The sequence below is a fragment of the Haliotis asinina genome, chromosome 9 (genome assembly GCF_037392515.1).
Source record: "Haliotis asinina isolate JCU_RB_2024 chromosome 9, JCU_Hal_asi_v2, whole genome shotgun sequence".
Taxonomy (NCBI): domain Eukaryota; kingdom Metazoa; phylum Mollusca; class Gastropoda; order Lepetellida; family Haliotidae; genus Haliotis; species Haliotis asinina.
Window position 1 is genome coordinate 17,880,868 of NC_090288.1, and position 12,708 is coordinate 17,893,575.

The following is a 12,708-nucleotide window of genomic DNA, read 5'->3' on the forward strand; positions in this document are numbered from 1 at the left end:
TAAACCAGTTAACTGACAGCATGTCACATATGAGAGACAGCAAATTTATAATAAAATACCAGCTGTCCAACTGTCTCTTGGCTGTTCTCCCTGCGAGAAAGATGTTCTGTGCCAGTGTTATTACTACTTATATATTTATGAATGTTATGAAAGGTCATCCACAATACTTGCCTATGCAATCATCAGTCCAGCAGATGTTCAGCATTGATTTTATGTTAGTGATAGATAACATTTCACAGCTGACAGTCTGAAACATCCCATCACAAATATATCATGTTGTTTGGGTTTAGACATTCTGATACAGATCAGTTTGTTCAGTAAGATATATCTGAGATATATAAGCTTGTCCATCTGCTGATATTTTAGTGAATGTTAATATATATTCTATGGATGTGTTGGCGTTTGAAATCATGTTGTTTCTAAGCGTAACCAGCTGTCCAATTTGACAGTTTGCTGGCTATTCCTTGACTGTGTGACTGACTTGCAGTGTCTGTGGGAAATGACTGAGCATCATGTGTTGATACTGATGGAGCCGGTGCCGACTGATGTCCATTGATTATCTTGTACTGTACCTTGGCACAAATGACTAATCAAGCGCTATGGGTGGTCAGAAGTGTGCTGGTTGCAAATGAAACCTTGTATTGGTAGTGAGAGAATAGTCATTGATGGTATGTCATTAGTCATCATTAGTGAATCAGGACTGTGTAGTCAGCTGGTGATACCAACGTCACTGATGCAGCAGACACTGAAGGCTTAAACCTAAACAAGCGGAATCTTATTGGGCTGAAGTAAATCTAGTTTACTGTCTCAGGTAAATCTACTTTATCATCTCTGGTAAAGGTAGTTTATCATCTCAGACAAGTCTAGTTTATCATCTGAAGTAAATCAAGTTTATCATCTGAAGTAAATTTAGTTTACCACCTGGAATAAATCTAGTTTATCATATGAAGTAAATCTAGTTTACCACTTGGAATAAATCTAGTTTATCATCTGAAGTAAATCAAGTTTATCATCTGAAGTAAATCAAGTTTATCATCTGAAGTAAATCTAGTCATCATCTGAAGTGAATCTAGTTTGCCATCTCACATAGTTTACCACCTGGAATAAATCTAGTTATCATCTAAAGTAAATCTAGTTTATCATCTGAAGTAAATCTTGTTAATTCAAATTTACCACCTGAAGTATATGTAGTTTACCACCTGAAGTAGATGTAGTCTATCATCTGAAGTATATCTACGTTATCATCTGAAGTAAATCTAGTTTGCTATCTCAGGTATATCTAGTTTATCATCTGAAATAAATCTAATTTACTTCTGAAGTAAGTCTAGTTATCATTTGAAGTAAATCCAGTTTGTGATCTGAAGTAAATCTAGTTTGGAACAATCTGTCTTATGAGATCATCTTGAGCAAATCTAGCTAGGATTTGAACCAAGGGAATTTGAATCTAGTGAGTCTGAAGTATATCTAGTTTATGATGTGAGTTTAGTCTGTAGTAATTATACCGTGAGCTAAATCTAACTAATCTCATATAGATGACTTTGGAATATAAACTGGCTTGCTCAACTAAATCTGGTTAGGTTATGCTAGCATCTAGTTAATATGGCCGGAATATAATATTTGTTTGTCTGCCCTAAATACAGTTTATCTGAACTTAATTTAAATTGCCTTCTGTGGCAAATCTGAACTATGTGTTGTATGTCACATCCTGGTCAGCCATATTTGAACTGAACTTAATAACTTTCATTACTATGGACAAAATATCATAATTGTTTGAAAACTGGATTTTTACTGAAAATTACACATAATATCAAAGTGTCACTGGGATGAAAACAGTCTGGAACAAAACTGTGATAAACAATCAAATACATCACCATTGAAACACTATTTCTTGTTTCAGTTTCCATACTTTACATATCCAGGTACCAACGAGGATGTTTGTATGGAGGCTAACAAACCTTAGTTTCACTAGGTGATTTTAGTGTGGTGTGTGTTCCAACAAGACTAATTAATACAAGCATCAGATAACAAGACACGTGTTCCTCTTATGCAGATGAAACATATGCTTTCATCCTTTGTATTGTAGCAGTGTAATTAAATCACTTTGCGATTATAAACATTATCTGTTCTGTCATCACTCTCATGATTACAACATAAATGTAATTATGATTACAATATGCACACAGTTTAAAATCATTATTTTTGTGTCATATGTGGTTCCAGTGAGTGTATTTACCTATATGTTATATATTTACAATGTTCTTGTCTTTTAGTGACATTTAGAAGTTGTTACAGATGACCAAGATATTTTATGGATTCAAGCTTCATTTTCTGTGCCACACAATGTTTCAGGATCATTACAGACTTGACCTGATTAAAGAAGCTTAGATCCATAAAATATCTAGGTAAATAATGCTCTTGGTCTGGTCTTTCATGGTCTAAATCTGTTGAAAATCTGGTAAATAAAGCGAATAATGCCCTGTCCTCAGTTAAGATTTTTGGTAGGAGACTTAAAAATATTTCTCCAACTATTCTGTTCAAACTTTTTGACGTTCAGATGAAGCTGATAATTTTGTATGCTTCCGAAATATGGGGTTTTCAGAAATGGCATGTTATTGAACAGTTTTATGTTAGGTTTTGTGAGTATGCGTTGGGCGTAAACTATAAATGCCCTAACGCGGCTGTCTTGGCAGAATGTGGTAGAAATTATGTTTATGTTGATAGTTTATTACGTGTTATGAAGTACTGGTTCAAACTTTTCCACTTATCAAAGGATAGAAATCCAAAGCAGTGCTATATTATGTTGCACAAATTAGATAAAGTTGGTCGGAAAACGTGGGTATATTTTGTCCGGAATACCTTGTTCAGTTATGGTTTTGGTTTTGTGTGGGAAGCTCAAGGAGTAGGCAATGAGGAACAGTTTTGGAAAGATTTTTATCTAAGAGTTAGTAATTGTCAAAAGCAATTCATATTTTCAGAAATGCACAAATGCTTATCGCTTGATGTTTATTCCAGTATTAAATGTGTATTTTGCATTGGGCCATATTTAACTTTTTTGAAATCTAAAGATGCGAGACAAAGAATTACAATGTTACGAATCAGTGCACTTCCAATATATAAAAATACCGGTAGATTTGACGGAGTTCCGAAGCACCAAAGACTGTAATATTTGTAATGATATATTTGTTGAAAATGAATTTCACTTCTTATTTGAATGTAAAATGTATCATGACTTGCGCTGCAAGTATTTTAAAGCACTACAGCACTACACAGATCAGCAATACTGTCTTAAAACATTATCATGCAGTAAGTCCTCAACAGCAACTAATTGTTCTTCCTACATTAATGAAGCATTGTCATTGCGTTCTGTATATATATGAATTTGACTGTTAGTTGCCACTGTCTTACAATTACACTTATTTATCTTGTATTGTGCGTGGGCCTAAGGCCTTACTACGAAATAAACTTGATTAATTGATCGATTGATTGTTTAAATATTCCTACTGATATCACGGACATACATAAGTGTAAGAAAGGTCAACCTCTTCTACAGACTGCTTGTTTTTTGTCATCAAATTTCTGCTTGTCAGTCATAAACTGAAGCCAAATCATTTAACTTTTCCTCTGTGATGAATATTATTTATATTGACTGTGATAATATGCAGCGTTCTCGATGAAATATTTCCTTGTCTGTTTAAAGTGTAGGACAATGCAGGTTAGCACAAGTGTGTTGATAGCATTATTCATACATTTAGAATAGGTTAGTAATAAGTAGTAATCAGTAAAGTTTTACCTGACCCTGACAACAACTTGTACATAAAATTGTACAAAAGTTGACCGTCAGACTGACGTGAATTATTGCTCCCTAAAAGTGGATTAGGTGGTTGATGTTAGGGAGTTCGTTATCTGTGTGTCGTCTTACTCCATCGGTGTGAAACCTGGTTGATATGTTTAAGTGGATTGTCTGGTCAAGAATTCATATTTAGACACTGTTGTCTCATGACCAGTGGGAAATATAGCCACCTGTCTGCCATCCTGTTTAGCTAAATATCAACCCAGCTAATGGAAATGGCTGCTTATGTTTCAACCTTGACCTTATTATGCAAAGCTCTTAGTTGATCAAAATACAAAGTAAGGTTTTCCTGATTCTATACATCAATAGAACCATCGAAAATTATGAATGAAATTAATATCAGTTACGAATCAAATTGCAAGATCAGAGTTATTTCCCTTTATGTTATTCAACTCATGTTTTGCAGTTTGTGTTTAGTTTACAGATACCTCACTAAAATCAATTGTCTGAAAAAAACTCTCACTTAGTTACAGATATTGTAAACTGGCTGGTTACTGTCAAGGCTGGCTAGCCCAAATGTCTAGCAATATATTAGGGCAATTTCACATGCTAATATATGTCGCTGGAATATAATGAATGTGCCATTAAACAACAAACAAACAAACAGTACAAACTATATTTGTGTTTATTAATTTCCACCTCAAATGCCAACAAATAAACAGAAGAGTTCAATTCCAGACCAACAGTTTACCATGTGTCACAACATGCTAGTGAGAGATGATGTCAGGCAAATAGCACAAATCATTTATAAACAATAGTGTATGTATGATTCATATTGGTGATGCCAGGTTTACATATATACCAGAGTTGGAGGACATTAAATGATTATGTTGACTAGAAGATAAAAATACTTTACTTCTCTTCAAAACATTTTTGTTCTGATGATGGTCCAGTGTTAGCTTTACCTTTCGCTTCAATCTGTTGGTTAATACTTGCTGGTAAATATATATGTAGAAATCTGACTGTGCTTAATGACCTTCCTAGTTGAAAAACAAAATGTCCACTAAATACAAAGTCCTTATGTTTGATTATTACTTAATATCAAAATATAAACATAGATAAAAAGATGATTTATTATTATTTATCAGTACAGCTCAAATTAGTTTGATGGGAAAGGACACCTTTGTAAAACTACTTTTTTCAAAAGTGCTGAGAATTATTATGTTTGAAGAGGACTCAATGACTGGATATAACAAGTGAAATAGTTCTAATGAAACATGAAAATACAATGTACAAAAACAATTATAACAGTGAAAAGTGAACAACAATGAAATCTTAGTATATTTAGTATACAAAATTTACAGATATGTTCGACTTTTGTAAGAGCTGCCATTGATGTGTGACTTGTGTTAGACACAATATGGCTGCAATAGTCTTGATGTGACGGAAAATATCAGTCCACTTGCTCTGATAAAAGCTGATATCATTGTACAAAATTTATTCACTCTACCAGTTTGAACATGATATTCAAGAAAAGTGATAATATTCTGTTATCTTCAGTGGTTTTTTCCCCATTGGTATTTCTGAATGTGCCCTTGTCTCTATCTTCTGGTGAATATATTGAACATACAACACCGCCTAATCTAGTGTAGACCATTCTGACACCAGGTACAAAGACTGGCTGTCAAATGTTGTAGTCAGGGGCGTACACTTACATTTTGGAATCTATTAACCACTGGTGTCAATTGATTTCTCAGATGAAAATAGCGTTATTGCAGTCTTTATGCTATTTGTCTGTATTGTGCATTATGGCATTCTCCCCTTGTGTGTTGTGTGGGAGAGTGGGAAGCTGGTGTTTGTGAGGTGATATCCCTGGAGCTAGTAAAGAATACAGTCAATAGAACTTTTGTGTTATATTTATAATTTACATACCAACACAATCAGTGTCCTGTTGTTGCTGGAATCAGACTGTTGACCACATCGGCAATGTCAATAGTTACAGCTCTCGCTCAGTGTAACTGATCCTTGTTTATCCCCTTTCCATAAAGTAATTGTAAAGAGGTTAATTTTCAGGACCATATCAATGTGATTAATTGCTGTGTTGTAATGCCTGTGATATCATGTTGTATGGGTGGTCAGCTAGCTGGACAGAGGGCAGCTGGAGGCTAGCCTGTGTACACTGGGTCTGTATGGTATTGCTGAAGTAGGGCAGGCACATTCCTTGGTAGATACCATATGGTACATGCAGTTATACAGGGTAAACATGCAGGACTGCAATAATGCGGCCATGCATGACAAGGGTAAACAGTGATTTAGTCGCCTTTGAACTTCCTGGATAGACCTTAGATGTCTGATATTGCCAGGCACTTCTCAGTAAGTATATCGAGTCACCTAGTATTCTATATAGGGTGTGTTGTTCCAGTTTCACCTTGTATACATAGACAAGACTTATGGTGGATCGAGAAATCTGTGACCTATTTCTTATCACTATTAGATCTTGCTACATGGCACTTCTACACTGATAACAACAGGGGAGAAATTTGATGTTGTAGCAATATCTCTTCCCACAATTTAAAGCTGACAAGAGGTCTTCAAGGGGTCATTGAAAATTAATGATGAAAACAGGCAGCATTAGACTGATTGTCATACATTTTCTTGTGGTAAACTGTTACATATTTATAGCATTTTTTTCAGATTTCTTTCTATTCCTTTGACTCATATTGATATATGGAGATGACAGAAAGACAAAGTGACTTCCCCTAATCAAAGAGGAACACATTAAGTGTAAAATCAACCTGAAACCAGTGCACATTGTTATGAAGACTGACTGTTTGTATTCCTGTATAATGTGCCTGCCATATATAAAGAATGGCTCAGGATACTTACAAAAGTATTCATAGTTAATTTTAACTATACTAACAGTTATGGTTTGTGCTAAAATTGAAAGAGTAATCTTTAAATTACCCACTACTAATTTGTGCTTAGCTTGTTGTTGACAGTAAATAAAGTAGTGACTGGTAATGTATTCTGCCCATGGTCCCTGAACTGAACCGTGTTATGTTCGGTCAACCAAGACTTTTCTGTAATACAGAAGTCTAAATGCAGCAAGTCTAGCTATTCATGAGGTCTTAAATCAACTGTCTCACAGGGGCTGTTAAATTCTGTACATATGGAGTATCTTTTTTAATCAAGTAATGTTTTTTGGAGAAATGTTCCTTAAGTTATTCATAGTCCTCTGACTACTTGTATCACCTGCTGACTTCTTGATTTGCATGTAGGGTTTGGATCAGGTTCTTGAGAGGCATTTAGAAGTCGGTATTCTAATATACGACAAAATGTTATGGATGTCAAGTCTTCTTTATTGTTTTCACAACGTTTCTGGGCTATTCCATGCCCCTTCATCAGGTGGATGGACGGAGGGACATGGAATAGCCCAGAAATGTTGTGAAAACAATAAAGAAGAAGTTGACATCCATAACATTTTGTCGTATATTGGGTTTGGATCAGCTGAATTGTAAAATGAATCAGTTGAAAGAGAACATAGCTGAACTGCAGATGTCCTGATTTGAATGTCAGCGTTGTTGACAGCAGGATATACTGGGAATTCATGTCACCCATTGACCGAGGCCCTCACCAAACAGGAAGATTAAATATATTGTTATGTCATAAGCGTGGCAAGTATCAGGGGGGCTACTCGTATGTCAGATATGTGTTCACTCATGTGAAGAGTCTGGACAGGTATTCAGATATCAATGGGGAAAACACAATAGAATTGTTCACCGTTTGTACTGAGTATACAAGGTAAGTGTTTTTAGGCCACAATGTGCTGCTGGCAGCAGTAATTTAGTAGAGAGGATGTTATTTGCCCAGATATAGATACCAACAGTTGGTGAACAAGGACATGTTTTCTGGGGTGATATGCTTTGTTTGCTGGTGAGTACTATTTGATCTCTAACTGGCGTTTCTGTCACATAAGGACCCTCAGTAATACTTATATAAATTCACACATATGCAGGACAACAAATGTCATGTTTATACTTTTTTACATCTTTCCACATTGTGTTTAGATTCTGAGGGAAGTAGAAACTATTTGGCCCTGTTGTGTTTATGTTGTTTCTCAAGGAGTGCTTGCCTTGATATGGTGATGGCACTAGTTCTGAATTTTGCCCAATGATTCTTGCTCTGAAGTGTGAGAGACAGAGCAGATGACCTTCACACATCTGATTCAGCATGGGTGGCTTGTATCTGTACAGTGAGGGGTTCTGTTTTGACAGACTAGCATAAGACAGGAATGTTCCTGTGTTTATGTAGTATACAGAGGATACTGAACTCGCTTCCGTGAAATACCATTTTCATTAATCAAAGATTTAGTGTCATTAACTCTTTTAATAAAAATGGCATTACATGGAAGTGAGTTTAGTATTCTATTTATTATTCCCCAACATAAACTGATAGAAACTGAGGCTCTCAGCTCCATGTGATGACTCTCTGCTTACCACAAGTCAGAACTGGCCTAGTACCATTGTGACATCAGCAATAGCATTGTGACATCATAACTGTGAACTTTACCATGTCAGTAGTCTAGCGGCATCAAACTAGTGTATTAAAATAATACTCTGTAGTATCTTCCACGGATGAATAATAAACAGATACTAGATACAGTGTATACCTCTAGTTGATTTCATAGTCAGGATCCAAAAAACACTCGTTAATTAGGGCACATGTGGTCATTTTTTCAGTACAACTATTTGATGTTTTTGTGAAAGAGATAGTTAATACATTTACAGTTTGACAAATACTTAAACTATTTAAGATGGTCTGTGACCCAAAATTCAATCCCCATTAGAACAACCACTGGTTTGGCTATGAATCACAGCCTATTTCTGACTGCTGCCACTTGCCCCAGAACCTAACACAATACAGACGCTATTATCTCCGCCTCTCAGTGCCTCCTCTCAGAGAAGCAGCTACACAATCAGACGCTCACTTTGTGCATGTGCATGTCAGGGAAAGAAAGGGGTCACTGAATGCATGTGCTGTATGTTTTGAGACAGCTGACACCAATCAGATGTGTTTCACTGGATACTACTTCCCTGTAAGCCAAGCTGGTATGTCCATTAGTTGAGGAAGAGAATTCAGGTAATCCTTTGATGTTCTCCTTATCCGACCCAGGCCATCAGGTAAGCTGATAGTTTCTGTAAACTTGATGATAACTGTGTCACAGATGTGAACTGTGATGAGGGATTCTTGACAATGTGTTCGTCATGGATTCGAAGGAAATTTTGGGATAACTATTATTATTTTGATACTAATAATGATGAAGTAATATTTCTTTTTCCAGTTCCTTCAAAGCCGAAATTTTTGGAGCGCATAATTACCAGTGCAAAGAAGGCAGGGGTGAAGTCTGGAACTAACGGGTTGATACAAGGGGACAGTGCTGCAGGAGATAGTGTCAATGAGGTGGCAGCAGACGACACGTGTGCACGAGCCGTCTGCTCAGTTGAAGACCATACTGACTCAGATTTGCCGGAGTCATTGGATGGAGAGACTGACTGCTCGGAGGGGTCCATTACCCCTACAAATTCATCAATAACCAGTTCCCCACCCTGTCACCCCCGAGGAACATGGTCCACACCCAGCTCTCCTCTACGGTCAGGAATTGTGCAAAAAAGGTGTGAAAATTTCCAGCGACTTTATAATGTAGTGCATGATAGTCCCCCTCTGCAGCGTAAATCATCATTGTGTCATATAAAGAAGGGTCACCAATCAACTCCAACATCCCCAAGCATTGAATGTAAACCTATTTGTAGTCCTCATGATCAGGGGGATAATAAGTTCGACAGACTAATTAAAAGTTACTATAGCATTTCCAGGGATGAAAAGTTTGCAAAAACAGTGATGTCACGAGGATATGTACGTGCGTTAGTGGAGCGGATAAATAATACCCACTGCACACTAGACGGTGAAGAGTCTGACGTTGAAGATGAGGACACGTGCACAGATAAAGATAATGTTGATTTGTCTGAAAAGACCATTGAAACTCCATTGCCCAAAGAAAAACCACCAGTGAAGTCCCCAAAACCTCAGTTAGCAAAGTCAGCCATTGAAAATGGAAAATCCAAACCTAAGTTAACATTACCTAATGCGGAGAAGGGGGAAAATGCCTGTCTATGTAGAAGTGGGCTCCAATCAGCAAACAAATCACCAGTGTTAAAATCATCGAAGAAAACCTCTCCATGTGACAATGTGAAAAAACCTGTCGTGAATGGCAGTTGTCAGTGTGCAGAGGAGGATGCAGGATTCAATATGGAGGGAGGGTCGGTGCAGCCCATGAGTCCAGCAGAGTTGTTTGATTCAAGTTGGTCAGAGTCGGATATGAGTTTTGAAGACTTCAGTGATGAAAGTGATACAGAGGACAAACTATTTGAGACTTTTGAAAAGAAGGTAAGTACTATGTTTACACACACTGGCCAAAGTGTGATATCAGTTACTGCTAAATAATATGAATGTCCAGTATGTTACACACAGAGAGTGAGAGAATGAGTGTGAGAGAAAGGAAAGGAAGGAGAGAGTGTATCTAGACTTGCATGGGCTTTCTCAGCTATATTTGTTTCAGGGTTTGTATGACAGACTATTGTGGAGTGAGATAAACTGATCCCATGAAGTATAAAAATAATATTTCATGGGATTTTGGTCCAATATATACTCAACAGCAGAAGAAATGTAACTAGCATTTTGTCAAGTTTTGAAATGGAAGACAGGAACATGAATGCTTACTTTCTTATTTTTCATTACTTTGATACTTGCGTTTCTTTCTGTGTTAGTACATTTGAAATGTGAAATTCAGTGTAGGTCATTGAAGCTTTTATACAACCTGCAGGGTAGATCAGACGGTACACTATGTCAGCTGGACAGGTTTTAGTGATGACCATTACAATGGTGAATACTGAAACTACAGCTGTAGCTGAGCTGAGCTGTAATTCTGTGATGATAACTTTTGAATCCGCACACTACCTTTGACATTTCAGTTCTATAATCAGCGAAAAAGATATGTTGTATTCTGTGATTATAACTTTTGAATGAACACCATACCTATGACATTTCAGTATTATATTCAGCGACAGTGACAGAAATAAAAGCTGACATTTCCCAATCAGACTTTCTAATTACAGACTACCACTCATGTGTTAATGGTTATGTCGGGTTTCAGTAATCAAAAGTTCTTATTCCAGAAGAATTATTTTTAAGTTTGTACAAGTAACATCAGCTGGATTAGTTGTAATGTGATATATCAACGAGGTTGGGATTCACTCAAAGTTTAAACATAGTGTATATATCTTCCCATGGACACGAGGTCAGTGGAATGTACATTTAGAAGTTATTGCCCATGCCCAATGTGACAAAACACAGAGCTACATACATACTCAACATCCACTCTCCAACATGCCCCATACATCCTGGGGGTCGTGGGGGCTTTGTGATTAAAGTGTTTGCTTGTCACACCGAAGCCCTGGGTTTGATTCCCCATTTGGGTACAGTGTGTGAAGCCCATTTCTGGGGTCCCCTGCCATGTGCCATGATATTGCCTGACTACTGCTGAATGCTGTATACACTCATCTCACTCACTCATCGTATCCTGCTTCCTCCCACTGTCTGGAATTATGGTGCCATGAACTTGAACTAATACTATACTACTACTTTCCATTATTGTTCCATCTCAGTTTCGCACTGAACTCTATTTGAATTAGATAATGGAGTATTCAGTATTTCAGTATTCCTGAATCTTTCAGTCTTGTTCTTGTTAGGCTAAAAGAGCCCACCAGTGGTGGTGTATGTTTAGACGTGGAGCCAGTGTTATGTCAGTGGAAAACTTCGACCAAGTGTGCTGCTCATCATCTGGGTGAAGTAATTAGGTAGCACCACACCATCTGGTGGTGAAATGGGGAGTGTATGAGGCTGGGGGGTATCGTCCACATTACAGGGATTGGTCCGAGTTTGTCTGGAATGTACTTTATTACAAAGTGATTTGTATGTCAACAGATATTACTGGTGCATATGAGTCATACTGAACCTTGTCAGTCATGTTTTAGAGAATTTGGATGAGAATAAAATGGTAAATTAAGAAAGATTTTAAGCAGCCTCCTGAAATAAGACTGTTGTTACATACATACATACATACATACATACATACATACATACATACATACATACATACATACATACATACATACATACATACATACATACATACATACATACATACATACATACATACATACATACATACATACATACATACATACATACATACATACATACATACATACATACATACATACATACATACATGTGCCAAGTTTGACAGACCAGTAACAAGTAGCTACATCAGAAAAGGGCAGACGCCTCCAGCACACCATAAACCTAAGACATGTGATAACAAAGTTATAAATAGTGGGGGGGGGGGGTATTTTTAAATTGCAACCCCCACTGAGCTGTCTGTGTTTACAACATGTGATATAACAAGCCTGATTGTGATATAACAAGTCTGTAAATGAATTATTTCCGGTTTGCCAATATTATTGAAAGTATCAGTGGCAGTGTATTCTGTCTTGTATTACTATACTTCTGTATTAGTATCACAAAGACATGTCTGCCCCACATCCATTCAAACAGCATTGTCAGCATGGATTAGTTTTGAAATAGATTCCCTAAAATAAACCCATCATATGATATTGTGGTTATAAAGTAGGATAGGTTAGCGGAACATGTTGGAGTTTCACACTTGACCTGACAGAGCAAAGGAAACGGAAGATATCATACAGATGCCTTCAGCTTGTTCATCCAGTGTGAGGATCAGCTCCTGCTAAGATCAGGGCTTACAAAGTTCCTCGGTTTCCATGTTAAATCTGGTGGTTGGA

General features: G+C 36.9%; 1 protein-coding gene across 5 annotated transcripts in view; it reads left to right on the forward strand.

Annotated features, from left to right (window-relative positions):
• Positions 1 to 12,708, forward strand: part of LOC137296580 (FYVE, RhoGEF and PH domain-containing protein 1-like) — a 77,374-nt gene that overhangs the window by 32,649 nt on the left and 32,017 nt on the right. For all 5 annotated transcript variants that reach the window (XM_067828387.1, XM_067828391.1, XM_067828390.1 and 2 more), the window contains one exon: positions 9,132 to 10,234. In XM_067828387.1, the coding sequence (XP_067684488.1) occupies positions 9,132 to 10,234 (1,103 nt within the window). The remainder of the gene's footprint in view (positions 1 to 9,131; positions 10,235 to 12,708) is intronic.